A 19,510-nucleotide genomic window follows, 5' to 3' on the forward strand; every position below is an offset into this window, starting at 1 on the left:
GTTAGCAACTCTCCATCATTTAGCTGGGGACCACCTGGAACATCCTCATGGACCACTGGTGGTCCCTGGACCACTGGTTGAGAACCACTGGTTTAGAGTTATATTATGGGTTGTAACCTGTACTCTCGAGCTCTCAGTCATGGATGTTATACCTATACGCCTCTATGAGCCCTTCAACTGAGTGAATGAAGCCGGATATAGCGCATATGCCGCCGATAACGAAAATGGCGACGTCGAAGAAAACGTGATGCCACAATAGATTTCTCCACTGGAGCTTCAGGTGGAAGAGGCTTGGGAGGAGGAAACACAACCCGGCGCCGGTGAGGCTCCCCGTTAAGCCCATGAGAAGGGCGAAATGAGGGACGAAGATGGCCATGAGCAGCGTGAACACCACCAGGGCCACACGGAGGCCCAGGCCCCACGACTTCAAGCGCCCACCGGGGCCATAGCAGTCGGGGAAGACGGCCCTCCCTCCCTCCTGGAACAACGATTTCTCCAGAACCTCGACCGCCGCGAAGAACGGCAGAGGATAGGACAGCAGCGCCTTGGCAACGAGGAACAGGTTCACCACGGCACGGATGGTGGACGGTAAGTTATCTGTGATGACCTCTTTGGTGGCATCTGCCCAGGTCAGGTAGGCGACCAGGGCGAAGAGGCCCTTGAGGACACACGCCGAGATGTGAGTCCAGTCCATCATGCAGTGGAACTCACTGGGCTTCGACATGTTTCCCTCCAGGGAGGGCAGGAAGATCTGCGAGGTGTAGCTGAACACGATGATGCCGATGGAGATGGGGAACTTCTTGACATCGATGTAGAACTTGACCTTCTCCCAGGCCCAGTCGCGCGCTCTGGAGAGGCAGTAGGCTATCACGAGGACGTTGATGATCAAGTGCGCCACCGTGCACAGCAAGCTGAACTTGGACACGGACTTGAGGTTCTTCAGGAACGCGCACGGCAGAAGCGCGGCCGTGGCCACCACCGACCACGCTTTCTGAGAGATGGGCAGAAAGGGGAAGCTGTTGTACATCAGGTTCCCGCTGACCACCACGTACAGAATGCACGTCATGACCAGCTCGATGATCTGGGCCACGTTCACAACGACCCCACCGAGGCGCGGGAAGCGGGCGCTGCAGCACGCGTTGGCAATGTCCACGTAGGAGTCCCTCACACGCACCAGGATTCCGTCCTCGTTCTCCTCGTACAGACACGCGATGAGGATCTTGCCGGTGTAGCAGCACACCACCGCCGCGAAGATGATGAGGAAGAGTCCAAGGTAGCCCCCATGAAGGATGGCGTATGGCAGGCCGAGGACAAACATGCCCTGTGGACAGAGAAGCACGGTAACAGGCCCGTCCAGCTCACACGTGTCATCAATTAATCACTTTGTCCAAATGCATAGTAATAATAATAACAACAACAATAGCATTATCATAACATGAAATAAACACGCGGCGTGTGTGTGTGTGTGTGTGTGTGTGTGTGTGTGTGTGTGTGTGTGTGTGTGTGTGTGTGTGTGTGTGTGTGTGTGTGTGTGTGTGTGCGCGTGTGCGTGTGCGTGTGTGCATGTGTGTGTGAATATATATATATATATATATATATATATATATATATATATATATATATATATATATATATATATATATAGACACATATATATATATATATGTGTGTGTCTCCGTTGCATTTCCCATATAAAGATATGTTTTCCTTCTAGCATGGAGCGAATTAAGGTATAAAATGGACAATTACATTTGAATTTGTACATTGAATTGCTCTGATGGTCAATTTGATCGCATGGGTGATAATAAGCTGCCGTGACGCTTCGGGCTATCAAAGACATTCAGGGCCTGCTTGCATAGAGGATAAAGCAACTGTTTTCTACTGATAAAAAGATTTGAATATATAAATCTTAATTCCTCTATCTGCTACGATCCGTGTGAATAAACACGTTATGTAGCCTAAATACGATCGATAGAAAGGTTCTGAATAAATTAATAGACTAACAACATTTTATTCGTTTATTTTCTAATTGTTTTACTATAATCTCAGGATGTATTGAATTTGGAAAATTCCAATAAGGATGTTTTTCTTTATCTTTCAAAATATTGTATCTTGAAATTAAAATATTAGCAATTCAAAGTGACTTTTTAGATAGGCATAGGCTTCAAATGCGTTGAGGCCGTAATTGCTTCATTGGACATGACAAAATTATGTTCAGGGCATTTCTCGTATATATATACCTGAATGGCGTTGGTGACGTTCCACCCTGCCTCCCAAGAGGTGATTTTTGGTTTGTCCTCATCCAAAGACCCGCTGGGTTTGAGGGATGAGGGCCTCGGGCCATCAGTGCCATCTCTCTGGTAGTGGCTGTCTCCATCCACCTCCCCATTCCCTTCCATCTCACCCCCTTCCTCATCCCCTGGACGGACGTCCATTTGCATACCTTGCCTGTAGTCATAATCCAAGTCATCGCAATCCGCAAAACCCAAACCCTCTTCGTCCGTTGCGGCCTGGAATCCCAGACGGGCGAACACGCCGCTGACCTTGGCCTGGGATTTGTTGGACACCGTGTGGGCCGCATTGGTCAGTTTATTCGACAGTTTGTGTCGGATTAGGTGGGCCATCTCCCAGAATTAAAATAGTTTTTTTTTCGTGGTGAAAATGTGATTATTGCTTTCAGAGATGATTGACAGATGCATGCAGAGTTATTTCTTTCAGTTACCTCGATCCATGCCTGTTGCCTTGGCGTCGTGCAATAGCCTATACCTCTAACGGCTTCCCAACCGTTTGATCCACACCGTTATAATAACCCTCTCAGCAGCTCTTCATTATCCATATCCCTCCCAAATAGTAGACTATATGGCTATAGTAGGAGACCTCCTTGGACGGCATCCAAATGTGCACAACAAATCCCCGCAATAGAAGAAAGAAAGACCAATAGTTCCTCAGGTGTAGCAGCAGGTGTATTTAAAAAAAAACAAGTCGAAAGCCGTGTCTTCGTTCCTAATTTGTCCTTCACCAATCGGTTCAGTCAGCTCTGTCACCACGGTGACAGAGCGGTGGAATCTGCGTGTCACGCAAGGGGAGAGGAGAGGAAGGGGGGCGTGGACCACATAGTGGAGGCTGTTTTACACATAGACTGCCCGTTAAAAGAGTTGTGCGCAGAGTAGACCCCTCAAGGATGGCATGGAGCACACAGACACACTCTCTCTGTGTGTGTGTGTGTGTGTGTGTGTGTGTGTGTGTGTGTGTGTGTGTGTGTGTGTGTGTGTGTGTGTGTGTGTGTGTGTGTGTGTGTGTGTGTGTGTGAGAGGGAGAGAGAGAGACAGAGAGAGAGAGAGAGAGAGAGAGAGAGAGAGAGAGAGAGAGAGAATTTATGACAGGGCTGAACCTCTCTCTGGGTTATATTTTCACCGGTAGAGTAATCAAGGACAAAATGGTCAATCCAGAAAACCCTTGACGTTATGAATGAAGGAATGTGGCTAGTCTATATCTGATAGACACGGTGCTGACAGTGGGATCAACAGCCAACACAATTAATTCCCATGGGCTGACGAATTGCACCTGTTCGATTAAATCAAACCATTATAATTTTTTAGAGGACAGGTGCTCAAGGAATAAAATTGAAATTCAAATAGTTGAAAAATTGGAACAAAATAAATCAGAAGCACTCATTTTAAAATTCAGAATGTATACAGGCCTAATCGCTATAACTCCACCAGATGTAAAATGTTTACCGCCTTTGAATGGCTTTAATGTACAATATTCTTCAGGGGGGAAAATATTACTAAATAAAATGGCATTTCAAGTGTATTCGCTCATGTAGCCTATAAACGAATCACCATCACTGATCACGCCAAATCGGTGACGCGTGTGAATCAGTGCAAACATTTTGTTAAACGGAGCACGTGCGCGCCAAAAAGCACACTCTCATCAAGCCCCCAAAATAGCCCAAATAAAAGAATGGAAATGGTAATTAGCGGCAGTGAATTGTGAAACGTGTGCAAATATGTACTGATAAATGTAGGCTATGAGATATAGACCCTGTATAATAACATGGCCTAGACATAATACATCTCTAATACATATAGCCTATCATTTTCTTATTTATCAATTGATTAATTAGAAATTAGGCCACAGCAATAGAATGGGCAAACACTCAGGGTTCTATACCAACTCAATGGGTTCTACTGTTTTACTATGTAATGCAGTGGTTTTCAACCAGTGGTCCGGGGACCACCAGTGGTCCTTGAAGGGGTTCCAGGTGGTCCCCAGCTAAGAGATGGTAACCAAATGGACCCTTAGGTTTACGCTTGAGAGCGTAAAATGAAACCATGGACCGTAAGGGTCCATTTGGTGTCATTTTACGCTCTCAAGCGTAATTATGATGTTTAACAATTACATTATTGTTAAACATCTGCGTTACTTAATTTACAAGAAGTCTACACAATTAGAGAATGTAGAAGAATTGTAAAAGAAGAAATGTAAAATAATTGTTTTGATCAACGTTTCCCTGTTATATCTCAACATTAATGCATGGAATTGTGGACAAAAGTTTTGGGTCTGAGAGGCTAAATCTCATCAAATCCGTGGCTCAAATACCGAATAAATAATGGACCTTAATATGAAAAAGGTTGAAAACCACTGAGATAGAGTATAGACCCTGTATAATAACATATATAGCCTATAGGCCTACATCTCTATCCTCATTTTCTTATGTAGCCTATCAATTGATTAATTTGGAATTAGGCTACAACAATAGAATAGACCAACACAGGGTTCTACCAACTCTATGGGTTTTATACTGTTTTACTGTGTGACTGAATATATTGCGGAGGAGTAGCCTACATCCTAAAGTAGCCCGTAGGTACCTTGGACAGCGCCTCAGACAATTAGCTTTTAGCCCACGTGCTGCAGCATCCCTTTTGAACCTACATTCAACACATGAGAGTCACGTCTCCCTCTCATATGATTTGATGCACCATATTCCCACGGAAGAGAAGAATAAACATAGGGGTATAGTTTGATTTGATTTGATTCGATTTATTAGACGTCATAAAAGAAAAACACATGCTACATGTTTATCAGAGAAATGTCAAAGATATAAACACAACAAAATATAATAAAAAACGTCTGGGAGGAGGTAGCCTATCCTGCTCCTCTGGGAGGGTTTTTATCCTGTAGTTTTTTATATCTTTGGAAATAAGCGTTTTTTCCTTATGTTGCTAAGACATGGTGACGCGTTATGCAAAATACACTTCACACCAATGAATTCTCTGTTCAGACTGTTCCATAATATCGATGCAAATTTAATCCACGCGGGACGGGATATGAAAATACCATGGGGTATCCTTCGAATGGCTTAATTGGGCTACATTGACATTCTTAATTGTACAATAAAGCTAAGGATTGAGCTGCTTTGGGAGAAAAGAGACGAAAATGTGAAAAACGACTACAGGATTCTAAATTTAGTAACAACCCAGAGGACAGGGAAAGTTCCGCAAATTTTCATGGTTGAATTATAGGCTCCTTTGCCAGCTGCCATTTGTGTTCAGTTCATGCTCTCTCTCTCTCTCTCTCTCTCTCTCTCTCTCTCTCTCTCTCTCTCTCTCTCTCTCTCTCTCTGTGCGTGCGTGTGTGCTTGTGTATCTGTGTATGTAGAATGGTGAGGAGAGAGAATATTCCGGGGAGAGTCCTTGGGGCATCTCAGTGACTAAGCTTCTCCCTCCCCCATGATGTGCAATACCCTGGGCTAAAGCTAGGACAGGAGATAGGTTGCAAATGTCACTCCCCCACACACACACACACACACACACACACACACACACACACACACACACACACACACACACACACACACACACACACACACACACACACACACACACACACACACACACACACACACACACGCACGCACGCACGCATGCACGCACGCAGGCACACACACACATGCACACGTATCATGCACACAATGCATCACCACTTGGATGCATTGCATTCACATTTTGAAGAGGAAATTAATTGACACTAAAGCATGCTGCAAAAATGCATTAAATATTTAGAAAATGTAAATGCAACTTGTACCTTTCCAAACAACTGCAACAGTAAAATGTGAAAACATATGTTGCTCTGCTATCATTTCCTCACTAGTTCAGCTACTTCTTTATGACAAAAATGGATTCTCTCATTGCCTTTTCCCCCCTCTTAAATGGCTTATACTTATTGGTTGCTGGGACGACCATTTTACAAAGAGAAGGATTAATTCAGGCAAGATGTGGTGTGTGTGTGTGTGTGTGTGTGTGTGTGTGTGTGTGTGTGTGTGTGTGTGTGTGTGTGTGTGTGTGTGTGTGTGTGTGTGTGTGTGTGTGTGTGTGTGTGTGTGTGAGAGAGAGAGTGTGAGTGTGTGTGTGTGTGTGTGTGTGTGTGTGTGTGTGTGTGTGTGTGTGTGTGTGTGTGTGTGTGTGTGTGTGTGTGTGTGTGTGTGTGTGTGTGTGTGTGTGTGTGTGTGTGTGTGTGTGTGTGTGTGTGTGTGTGTGCAGGGCTCAGATATGGAGGAGCTTAAAGACTCGTTTAACAGCCATGCAGTGCTGACTGGGGGCAATAATCTCTGATAGTTGCCATGGCTACGGTAATTGGACGGTGCATAGCTGAGATTTTGGAGGAAAGAGATTTCTTGTCAGCACAGGTTGTCTTTCTGTATTTATGTCATCCCGTCTTTTTCATGTATTTCCATATTTCCTTCTTGCTCATGTGCTTTTCTTTTTCAGTCTTTCTTGTTTTCTTTGCTTCATGTCATGTATTTTTTGTCTCTCAGCCATTGTCTTTTCTTTCTGTCTTTCTTACTCTCTTTCTTGGGTCTGTCTTTTTCTGTCTCTGTCTCTGTCTTTTTCTTTCTCTGTGTCTTTCTTTCTATGATTTCTTATGTCTTTCTGTCTTTCTGTCTTTCTGTCTCTGTCTGTGACTCTGTACTCCAGCCACTCACATCACATATTCAATGGCCTTTTACCACAGTCAATTAATTTGCGTTTGATTATTGATTTCAGTTTGGTATTCAGGACTTTGGGGTATTTTGCCAGTGTAATTACTTGAATATTTACCCCCTATCGTGTACACGCACGCACGCACGCACGCACGCACGCACGCACGCACGCACGCACGCACGCACGCACGCACGCACGCACGCACGCACGCACGCACGCACGCACGCACGCACGCACGCGCACGCACACACACACACACACACACACACACACACACACACACACACACACACACACACACACACACACACACACACACACACACACACACACACACACACACGAGTGCATGAAAAGAAGTGACAGGTGCACAAACACATTAATCATTCTTTGCCACAAAAAAATCTGCTATGCTTACAGGGCTTAGGACTGAAGAGAGTAGTAGTGACAGTCTATGTGTGGGGATGAAGCTGACTGTGTGTGTGTGTGTGTGGTGTGATGTGTGTGGGTGGTGTGATGTGCGTGCGTGCGTGCGTGCGTGCGTGCGTGCGTGCGTGCGTGCGTGCGTGCGTGCGTGCGTGCGTGCGTGCGTGCGTGCGTGTGTGCGTGAGAAAGTAAGACTCAAAGAGAAACAGAAAAATATTGCATGTTTATAAATGAGAGAGAATTTGATTGAGAGAGACAAAGAGACGTGCATTTTGTGTCTGTTTGCTATGGTATGTGGGCATGTGTGTGTGCATGCACACGTGCGCACACACAGGGGCACGTGCATGGAGCGAGGGAGAATATATTTGTGTGCAGGCGTGACAGGGTGCAGAGGAGAGTCATGGAGGTTGCAGGGGTATTGGTGTTTGTGTGTGTGTGTGTGTGTGTGTGTGTGTGTGTGTGTGTGTGTGTGTGTGTGTGTGTGTGTGTGTGTGTGTGTGTGTGTGTGTGTGTGTGTGTGTGTGTGTGTGTGTGTGTGTGTGTGTGTGTGTGTGAGAGAGAGAGAGAGAGAGATTCTGATGGCTTTGAGATCTCAGAAGTGGTCAAACTCAGACTGTTATGTAAACTGGTCTCCCTCTCGCACATGCTTGCTTGTGTGTGTGTGTGTGCGTGTGCGCGTGCACGTGTGCGTGCGTGTGTGTGAGAGAGAGAGATTCTGATCAACATTTAAGATAATAAAGATATTCAGAATGAATTAATCAGAGAGATGTTTAGAACAAGAACAAAAAAACGTGCCACTGACGAAGGCTGGATAGCTGAAACGTTTGTCCTTTCTTGTAAAGACATGGAGAAATAAAATAAACATACTCACTCTTGTCACCCTGAGTGCAACCCGTCAGTAAAAGTCATAAAATACTTGTGGTATTAATAATTGAACATCAGTAAACTGATGTATTTCAACCAGGGTCATTTATTCTCTGTCATTGTCTTCATTATTCTCAATGGACAGACATGTATTTGTACTGACAGCATTAGAGAGAGAGAGAGAGAGGGGGGGGGGGGGAGAGATGAGGACTAGGAGTTATAGCAGATGTAGATCCTTGCAGACAGCAAATAGTGTACACAGAACAAAATTCTATACTTTTCTTAACGATCACACTTGTTTGTTGCTGGGAAGTAACAGTCCTTTCATTTTTCATTAGTCTTTCTGAATGTTTTTTGTTTTCTTGGGTCCCTGGACGACAACGAATTACTATTTTCTCGAGCTGAAAATGTTTGGGAAACCCCCCTCAAGACATCCTCCTGTTTGGTGACTTTCCTACACAGTAAAATCCTCGGTTTTAACTCAGAGAGTCTATGTAACCAAACCATTTGTACACTCTCAGAGTTAAATGACTAGTTTTTACAGTGTAGGCTACATATATTTTTTTCTGTTACATTTTTGGTCTCCTCTTCTTGTCAATGATAAGCAACAGTCTGTGTATGTGTGCGTTCACAAAATGGAGGATGCTGGCTGCAGTCCCACAGTGGTTGTATCCTATTAGCTGCTTGCGTGTCTCATCAACACTGCTTCGATGACATGCACAACAAGCAGAGAGACACTGACACAATGTCATGTTTTGCCTTCTGGGAAGAGGGTGTGTGTATGCGGGCGCGTGTGCGTGCATGCGTGCGTGTGTGTGTGTGTGTGTGTGTGTGTGTGTGTGTGTGTGTGTGTGTGTGTGTGTGTGTGTGTGTGTGTGTGTGTGTGTGTGTGTGTGTGTGTGTGTGTGTGTGTGTGTGTGTGTGACAGAGAGACAGACAGAGTGAAAGAGAGAGAGAGAGAGAGAGAGAGAGAGAGAGAGAGAGAGAGAGAGAGAGAGAGAGAGAGACAGAAACAGAGAGAGACAGAAACAGAGAGACAGGCAGACAGACAGACAGACAGACAGACAGACAGACAGACAGACAGACAGACATGTCTGTGGGGGTGTATTTGTATGAGTTTATGTATATTTGTGTATGCATACAAAGACACATGCATGTGACTGTAAGTGTGTGTGTGTGTGTGTGTGTGTGTGTGTGTGTGTGTGTGTGTGTGTGTGTGTGTGTGTGTGTGTGTGTGTGTGTGTGTGTGTGTGAGAGAGACGTGTGTGTGTGTGTGTGTGTGTGTGTGTGTGTGTGTGTGTGTGTGTGTGTGTGTGTGTGTGTGTGTGTGTGTGTGTGTGTGTGTGTTTCAGAGGAACAGAGAGAGAGAGAGAGCGAGAGGGTGAGCTGACCTAGATCTGCTTATTAGCGTCAGGAGGAGGGGGCCTGCAGTCACTTAGAGCTTTGTCCCTGAGCACTGAACTGTGCTTGTGATTCAGTGACATGACATCAAGCTACGTACAGTAGCCCACTTCCTTGACTCCTTTACTTTGCTTCCTTCCCTCCTTATTTCCTCTTTGACTCCTTCTTTCACTCCTGACCCTTTCCCTGATAATATAGAAATATTATGTCAGTGTACTGTACACAATAAAATCCTCATTGTTAAGTTAACTCTGCATGGGTGGACAAATGGAACCAAATGGACGTGTAAGGGTCCATTTGGTTCCATTTGTACACTCTCAGATACACACTTTAAGTTCAAGTTAAATTAATGCTCAGAATTGTACAGTACCTCAACGAGGCTACACCTCAGTTGCTCTTATCAAATGAAAATTAAAGTTGCATTTCTTAAAATATATTGTTTGATACCTAATTACCCATTTGAAATATCATTTAATATTCAATGTGTATGTTTAGTATGTTTAGAACTCATGAGCTCTACGACAGAGAATGCACAATTTTAGAAAATGGGGCACTCATTTTACCTGACCATCCTACCTTTTAAAGAAAATGTGATTTTGCAAATACTATAGAAACAGAAAAGAAGGAAAAAAGAAGGAACACTGCATCCGAAAAGTCTGCTAATACTAACAGTTTAGAGAAAAAAAGGGCGGGGAAAACACAGGTGAAAGCAAGGTGCTCTTTGGAAAGCACTGGTTCTCAATGTAAGGTCCAGGGACCCCCATGGGGTCCTTGAGGGGCTCCAGGTGGTCCCCATGATTGATAATTAGGATATGAACTCTAAACCTAATCCTGTACACTGCCTGAGTTAAAATAAGCCAGAAAGAAAAATGTATCAAATGGGGGTCTGTGGCCTAATGCACAAACAGGGGGTCCTTGAGATGAAAAAGGTTGAGAACGACTGAGCTAGTCTATACTTCCAGAGAAAAGTGGACACATTACTGCAGCTCCTTGTAAGACATGGTGGTCTTAGCCAATGTTGCCCCACATCACTCTGTGGCCATTGCAGTGCTTCAGTTAGTCAGCTGAGAATAACATGATGCCAGAAAATCATGATCACACTCTCCCCTCATTGTATTAATTGCAACAATTATGCTGATTATTGTACAGTAGGCCTACAGTGCCATCCTTAAAATGATATGGGGAAACCCAGTTAATTGCCAAGTCAGAATTTAGTCTAGATTCTACACTGTAAAGTGAGAGGGAGCATTCTAGTGGAACGCACTCAGCAACCACAATGGTAATGTTGGGCTCTTTGTCCAGACAAGATAACCTTTTCTTCTCCGTGAAATATTTGAAAAGGTGTTTATTAATTCGAATTCTATTAATTCTGCCTATGGATACGGTTGGCTGGGTACGACACACCAATGTGATTCCAGTCGCGGTAGGTAATAAAACGAGCTCCCTTTCGCCCTCTGGCGGAGGAAATGGGAATTGACGGAGTACAGCAGCTGCAACTCAACCGAACTCAACACACAGTACACTCGTATGCAAACTGGGATAAGCAATTTGCCCGGCCAGACGGTATCTATGTAGCCTGTGTTAGTGTAAATCAATCAATAAACGAACTATAAATAATGCACTTTATATATCAGCCATTCTTGAGAATTGGGACAAAACTTTTTTTTTTTTTTTAAGAAAAAACTCAAGCAGTTACAGACATGAACACTGATTTTATTGTATAGTTTGTTTATTTGTCTATTTGCAATATTTATTTGTTTACTTTATTTCTTCTTTATTTCTTCTTCTACTTTATTTATCTTGAAATAAAATGTGGAATATATGGAATATTTTTTAAACATTAAACAACACAAGTCTGGTACGTGGCTCCCTGGCACAAAACATTTTGTCGGGGTTTCTGTTGTCCTCCTAAATGAGAGACGGAACTGAAATGTGCACACACCACGCTTCCTGTCGGCTGTATTTTGTAGTGGCACCGCTCATTCAAAATGACTTCCATATCAGACACGGTGTGTCAAGTGTTCACATTCCGGGACTGTAAAACATCTCCCGACCCGATACACGAGCTTTCCGCACAATGTTTGAACCCATCGCCTGCTCCGATCGTCATAGACAACGGCTCTTTCCAAACGCGGGCCGGCTGGGCCTGCAAAGGAGACGAATTATTTGGCTCACCTCAGTTGATCTTTAAGTCTGTGACTGCCAGGAACAGAGGAGCAGCGCGGAGCGAGACACAGATCGGTAACGCTATCTCCAACCTGGAGCCTCTCCGTTGGCTGCTGAAGAGTCAGTTCGACAGGAACGTGGTGGTGAACTTTGAGATCCAGGAGCTCATATTCGATCATGCGTTCACTCACATGGGCATCGCAAATGAAGTGAGTCAGTTGTTTACGTCTTAGTTTAATTGTCGCTTGTCTTTTATTTGCTAATGGCAGTGGTGGAAAAAGTACTCGCATGTTTTACTTAAAAGTATCAGTAAGTACTGCAATGTAGAAACTAGAAATACTCTGTTACAAGTATAAACGTCCGGTATTCAAAAATGTACTTGAGTAAAAGTAAAAAAGTGTTGGTATCAAAATGTACTTAAAGTACCAGAAGAAGAAAGTACTCATTATGCAGAATGTCCCATTTCACAAGTTTTAAAATTAATACAATTTGAAATCTTTGGGAAATAGTAGATCTACAAGCTCACGATGCATCGCAATGTGACGCATTGTGAGCTTGTAGATCGGCTATTTTTAAATGGCCGAATTGTATTTAGGGCTGACGTGGTTAATGTATGTTTTGTTATAATCAAAATCTACAAAGTAACTAAACTAAAGTTTTCAAATAATTGTAGCAGCGAATAAGTAAAAGTATTGAAAATAGGAAATGCTTCAGTAAAGTAAAAATAACTCAAAATTGTACTTAAGTACAGTACTTGAGTAAATGTACTTAGTTACTTACTTTACACCACTGGGAATGAGTAGCCAAATGTGCAACGCAGCCCTGATTATTATATATATCTTTTGTATAAAGTGTGTGTGGTGCTTAATTCTACTTTCTAACCGTCTAACTTCTCTTCTCTTACTTGCTTTTCGTAATTCTCTCTCTATTTGTCCAGGGTAATGTGGATCACCCCATTGTGCTCACAGAGGCTCCCTGCAACCCGCTGCACTGTCGCCAAATGATGTCAGAGCTGCTGTTTGAGTGTTACAGAGTCCCTCATGTGTCCTATGGGGTAGATGGACTGTACAGCCTCTGCTACAACAATGCGCAAAGAAATCTCCAGCCACCTCACTCTGGCCTCATCCTCTCTTCAGGATACCACTGCTCTCATATCCTGCCTGTCATTAATGGCAGGTGAGTCACGCTTTGCACTGTATAATTTAGTCCCCACTCCTTTGGCATATTGTTTGTCACTGTACATTTTTTCACATAGGTGAAATCTACCCATTCTAACTTTTATGAGCAATGGGCGCCATTAATTCAGCACCCTGGGTAGTGGTTAAGTGTCTTGCTCAGGGACACTTCAATACATAGTAAAGGGAGAGAGGACCACTGCCTGGGTACACGCCACGGTAAACCATTTGGTGAAAAAAGGTGTCTGAGAGGTGCTCTTTGGTAGAGGAAAATTCATTTGACAGAAAAGCAAAAAACCAAGGCACTCAGCCAGAGTTACAGTTAAAATGGCTTTATTAGGGGTGCTTGAGTTGCGCAGTTCCTGCCCACCACCGTGGAGACTAGGGTTTCACATCCTCCGTGGTGCGTCTGGCTTGGCTGTGCTGTGCGTCCCAACAATCAAAATTGGCCATGTTTGAGGGTGTCCTGCAGGTTGGTCAGGGCACCTGTTCAGTGTAGAGTCCCCATACCCCAAAACAGGAAGTGTGGATGTAAGCAATTTCAAGTGCAGTGCCAACTGAAATTTGTCACTGTACAGGTGCAGAGTATTTTAGTGTAGTGTGTTTCTCTGAAACAGTGAACTATTTGCATACAGTCTCATATCATTATTATGTGTCCCCAGGTTGGATGCAGTGAACTGTAAGCGTGTCAATGTGGGTGGTAGCCAGGCAGCTTCTTACCTACAGCGTCTCCTCCAGCTGAAATACCCAGGACAACTTGCTGCCATCACACTGAGCCGCATGGAGGAGCTGCTACACGAACACAGCTACACTGCTACAGATTATCATGAAGGTACATTCTAAACAAATATACTAACACTTACACATGCATACTGTACATGAACACAGCTATGCTTCCACAAATAACTCTTGACGGTAGGTACAAACTCACACAAGTTTGGACCACAATGGAAAGAAGTCGCCAGGACTTTTTTGTGTTCTCCTTTTAGCTGAAATGTATGACTGTACCTCGTGCTGCTTACGTTTCTGTCTAATAAAGTATTCAATCAATCAAGCATGACATCTACAGAAGTCCATTATGGTGATGCACACATTTGTCTCTGTGTTATTCCTCTGCTCTTTCCCACAGAGCTGGAGAAGTGGCGTAGCCCAGAGTTTTATGAGCGAGAGGTGCACCGTATGCAGCTGCCCTTCTCTGCCAAAGTGCTGGGTGGTTGTGTGAGTGTGGAGGAGAGGCAGGAGAGACGTGCACAGCAGCTGCGACGGCTCCTGGAGATCAATGCTCGCCGCCGGGAAGAGAAGCTCCAGCAGGACCAGCAGAGGCTGGATAAGCTGTTGGCAGTGCAGGCAAGGGACTATAAGAATTCGCTTCATTGCTGTTTGGGTACAGCTAGCCATAGTTGACTGCTCCCATATTACAGGAGGTTAAGTGCCTTGCTTGAGGGCAACTTGGTAGTAAATCCTGTCACAAATCCCCAGCAGGGGTCACAGATTTGGTACACAATTCAAAAGATAACAATTTAGTCATTTAGCAGATGACAGATGCCATGAAAGATATGTTGGAAATGCTTTACAGAGTAATCATAAAGTTTCAACATGTTGCTATGTGAGTGTGTACGTAGTGCCCACTATTTTATGTTTATTCTTCTGTATACTTGCCGTCTTGCTGTATGCGTGTGCATCAGTCTGCCTGCCTGTATGTCAACTTGTCTGCATGTAACAGGAGCTGCTAGAGGATGGGTTGTTGGACCAGTTTCATAAGAACCTGTTGGAACTGAACATGGACTCAGCTGAGGAGCTCCAGTCCTACATAAACAAGCTTCACCTGGCTGTGGAACAGGGCAGACACAAGCTACTGCAGAGTGACGGAGCTGAGGGGAAGAATGAGGTACATACAGTAGTATACACACACACACACACACACACACACACACACACACACACACACACACACACACACACACACACACACACACACACACACACACACACAACACTTTAAGAAATAGTGAAAATAGCAGATATGCAAGCTTGTAGATCAGCTTTTTTTGTTATAGTCTTGAGCTAAAAAAGTTTGGGAAACCCTAGTTTAGAGTCACTTTATGCAATTATCTGAAGCCTTATGTGCTCTCACTGCAAGTTGTTTGTAACCTGACCTGAATGTAAATCTTCCAATTGATGTGGCCAATTTTGGGAAGGAACAACGGACAGAAAAATCAAGATGTTAAAGCAAAGATATAACATAACTAATGGGCTCCATTGCAGAAAAATAGTTTTTGTAACATTTTCTTGGCCAAATTGTATCATTATTTTGCTAAATTAAAACGCATTTGCAGTAGACGTGTAGCCTGATGCTTGATATATTTTATACTCAGTCGTACGACCAGAAATAGCACACGTACAAGCTCACAATGTGTCACATCGCGAGCTTGTATCGTCATACAACGTAGAAATCAGGCTTGAGCCTGTTCTCTGACTCAATGCCAGGGCTCTGAACTTGATCAGCAAATGGACGAAGGAGACGGTGTGGCACTGATGGAACCTGACTTCAGTGAGGACAACTCACTGACTGACAAACCAGTTAACCTGGTTCAGGTAAGGATACAGGCCACATATTTAACATTAGAATATGCAGACTATAACACATAGCTCAGCCATTTTAACTTTCCTGCTCCTTTCAGCCAGTGTTCAACATAGCAGAATACCACCAGCTGTTTGTGGGTACAGAGCGTCTCAGGTGTCCAGAGATCTTATTCCAGCCGTCTTTGACTGGAGAGGACCAGATGGGACTGATGGAGACACTGCAGTATGTCCTGGCAAGGTAAGATATGACCCCCTTATATGCAACACAAGTTGATACACACTAATACATGTACCATATGCACTGTATATTAAATCATCTTTGTCTTGATTCATACTACATGTAGATATACCACTGAACAGCAGGAGGCGCTCGTGAGCAACGTGTTCCTGACAGGTGGGAACATGCAGTACCCAGGGATGAAGGAGAGGGTGGAACGAGAGCTGCTAGCCATGAGGCCCTTCCAGTCACACTTCAAGGTACAGTATATACACAGATAGGATAGTTTATAAGTGCAGAGGGCCGGACAAGACCCTAAAACTCCTTTGTTTTTGCTGCCTTATTTTTAATCCCTCTGAGTTACTACTGTACCTGTTTACTCCCTCTTATTATTGTCTCCGCCGAAGGTGGAGAATATGTTTTCGCTTTGTGTGAGCAAACATTGTTAGCCAAGCTAACATTGGGCAAGCTCCACGTGACACGTGTCAATTTGTTGACACCAATGCCTCTGATTGGCTAGAGGGACGCGTGACGAAATAAAATTATATAAATAGGTGTGTCACTTCAAAAAGCCCCTACTTTTTGAAGTGAGGTAAAACAAGATCAATCAGACTTGATTGGAACAGTACCTTCAGTAAGTCCAAGTCACCCGTCTGTGCGTGTGTGTTTCCCTCTGAGAACACCTAACATTGGTCAAGCAAAGGCGCAGAAGGCCAAAGCTAAGAAAGCATACTCATCTACAATTGTAACGTAGAAGAGGACTAGAGTTGAAATGATCCCACAACAAAGCCGAACTCTTAATACGTGTCAATATGTTGACATCAATGTCTCTGATTGGCTAGAGGGACGCATGACGAAATACAATCCTATAATAAAAAGGTGTGTCACTTCAAAAAGCCGTTTACGTTTTTGAAGCGAGGTAAGACAGGGTCAATCAGTGTTGATTGGAACAGTATCTTCTAGTCCAAATCACCCGTCCGTGCGTGTGTGTGTCCCTTTGAGAACACCTGACATTGGTCAAGCAAAGGCGCAGAAGGCCAAAGCTAAGAAAGCATACTCATCTACAACAGTAACACAGAAGAGGACTAGAGTTGAATTGATCCCACAACAAGACCGAAATCTTAATACGTATTAATATGTTGACACCAATGCCTTTGATTGGCTAGAGGAATGCATGACGAAATACAATTCTATAAATAGGTGTGTCACTTCAAAAAAACGTTTACGTTTTTGAAGCGAGGTAAGACAGGATCAATCAGTCTTGATTGGAACAGTATCTTCTAGTCCAAATCACCCGTCCGTGCGTGTGTGTGTCCCTCTGAGAACACCTAACATTGGTCAAACAAAGGCGCAGAAGGCCAAAGCTGATCAAACACACCAATCAACTGCTGAAACTGTTCAAGACAATGAAGATGAAGAAGACAGACAAGTATTTGAACAAACCAGTCAATTATGACGACTCCCATATGATAGATTGCTTCAATGTAAACAGAGCATTGCTTCAATTAAACAGAGCTAAGAATCATAAAGAAAGAATGAAATTAATCAGAGACAAAAAATCGCTAAATGACAAAAGACGAAGACTAGCCATGAATGCTTACAATATGACACAGCAAAGATTGCTACAATCTCTGGAAGAAAAAGTAGAAGAGTCTGAAGAGAACATCGAAAGGAAAAAAAGGAACTGGTCAGAGTATTTAAATAATGAAAGACAACATCAACAAGCACATAACACGAGTAAGAAGAAACGATACAGATCACAAGAATTAGAAGTTAATGAAGCTGCTCTCGCATTCTTAAAGAAGATGTCCGAAAGTGGACCCAATTATGTCTGTGGTTCCTGTGAACGAATGCTATAATATAATTGCTATAGTCTGCTGGCGGAGACTTGTGCTCCGAGGAGCACATTTTCTAGTTTATTTTAAAATAATATTATGTGTCTCTTTACCTATATCTACTGTATCTGTCCTGTGATACTGCGGTGCTGCTATGCCAACTGAGTTTCCCTTGCGGTATCGATAATGGTCTATCTATCTGTCTGTTTATATTAAGCTTTATGCTTCCCCTGATGCCCCCAATTATCTTCTGGCCTTCCTGGAAACTATTATCATTTAAGTGGTGTCTGACCACAGGTTTCCACCAACATTAAAGCAGCAGATTTCACTCATTTGATTGTTTTGAAGTTGTGTTAATGAGCTAAAACTTTTAATCATACTGTAGCACCTTTTTGTTTTACCTTTTGTTCCAAAGAGCTTCACAAAGGGATGGGAATGTAAAAACAACAAATTGTAGCAATGTGTAAAAAAAAACTGATTTCTAAAACAGCAGGAGAAACAAAAAGCAAGCAGAATATACAGTAAAAAACATACCATTGATCAGATGCGTTACCCTGTAAGATGCGTTACCCTGTAATGAGCGATTTGGAAAATTTACAATAGCAAAAAAGCAGAACTACAAGCTTACAATGTGTCGCATTACCTGAGCTTGTAGATCGCCTACTTTAGCTACTTTTGTTCTACAGTGTCATACGACAAAGTATACAATAGGGCATTCATTTATGAATGTCTTTTTCTTCTTTTTTGTTGAAATACTGAGATATGAATATAAATACCCGACAGCGACGATATGCATGACAATATCTGTGTGCATTACTCGGTAGGTGACCATGGCGTCCCGGCCAGCCCTGGATGCCTGGTATGGGGCCAGAGACTGGGCCTTGGAGCACCTCCCTGGGGGAGGAGGTGGAGGATTGATGGAGGGATGGATTAGCAGACAGGATTATGAGGAGAAAGGAGGGGAGTACCTGAGTGAGCACTGTGCCTGTAATGTATATGTCCCGATGAAGATCGCCAAACCAGCCCCTGCCCGCCCAGCGGAAGCTGCTGTTAACACCGTGACCGAGGCTTCCCCTGCTGTCATGGCCACTGCCAGTGTTCCATCCATTCCAACGTTCTCCTCTGGTCCTGTTGTGTCTGATGCTGCCATGGTGACATCTTATAATTAGAGTGATAGGTTAGATAGCTGATGGTACCAGACCAGCCACTCAGTAATGTTGAATGGGAATGGCAATGGCATATTTGTATGTTCTAATTCTACAGGGACCATTAACCACATGAACCCTAGTGCCCCTATTCTTGCCATGTCACAGTCAACATTGACTATTAACTGAACTGTCGAGACCACTCATATTGAATGGCTATTTTAATGGTTGGAACTGAAGAAATCATGGACGGTTTCTAAAATATTTCATACATTATCTTGTAAATAGTTTTTTTTTTAAATGTATTTTGTGTTTTTGAAGTTTGAATGCAACAGTATTTGGAAGAACTAATGTTGAAAGCGGACAGCAACATGTCTGACATTTCCTCTAAAATACCAGATTAAAAGGATATTTGGAAATGTCATCAAATGTCTCATTTACTCCGAGCCTCAAGGACCAAAACTGCCAACAATCATTACAATGACTGATTTTTTTTATAATGGCTGTGTCATGACCAAGAATAAAGGTAGACAAAGTGGAGACCACACATGACGTCAGTTTCAATAAGAAGTATATTTATTTAGAAAAAGAGATAGTAAATAAAGTAAGTTATCAATATATCAGTGATGTGTGCCAGGGTATGAATGTATGAGAATTCAAAGCAAAGTAATCAAAGCAAACAACCAACTCAAAGAACCAAAGCAACCAAACCAAA

At 43.3% G+C, this 19,510-nt stretch overlaps 2 protein-coding genes across 2 annotated transcripts; one reads left to right on the top strand and one right to left on the bottom strand.

Moving 5' to 3' along the window:
* Positions 1–133: 133 nt before the first annotated feature.
* Positions 134–2,624, bottom strand: LOC308096174 (vesicular inhibitory amino acid transporter-like; the record flags this gene model as incomplete). Its single annotated transcript, XM_080443499.1, has 2 exons — positions 134–1,321; positions 2,241–2,624. 2 exons carry the CDS (start codon positions 2,622–2,624, stop codon positions 134–136), a joined length of 1,572 nt encoding a protein of 523 aa, XP_080299625.1.
* A 9,038-nt stretch (positions 2,625–11,662) lies between these two features.
* Positions 11,663–19,204, top strand: actr5 (actin related protein 5; the record flags this gene model as incomplete). The annotated part of the gene is made up of 9 exons (XM_080443496.1): positions 11,663–12,049; positions 12,778–13,016; positions 13,678–13,847; positions 14,145–14,362; positions 14,739–14,903; positions 15,503–15,610; positions 15,697–15,836; positions 15,943–16,075; positions 18,475–19,204. The coding sequence occupies 9 exons, from the start codon at positions 11,663–11,665 to the stop codon at positions 18,817–18,819; spliced, it is 1,905 nt and encodes a 634-aa protein (XP_080299622.1). The 3' UTR covers positions 18,820–19,204.
* Positions 19,205–19,510: the final 306 nt, after the last annotated feature.

This window comes from Gymnoscopelus braueri (genome assembly GCF_963280865.1).
Source record: "Gymnoscopelus braueri genome assembly, chromosome: 12".
Classification (NCBI taxonomy): Eukaryota; Metazoa; Chordata; class Actinopteri; order Myctophiformes; family Myctophidae; genus Gymnoscopelus; species Gymnoscopelus braueri.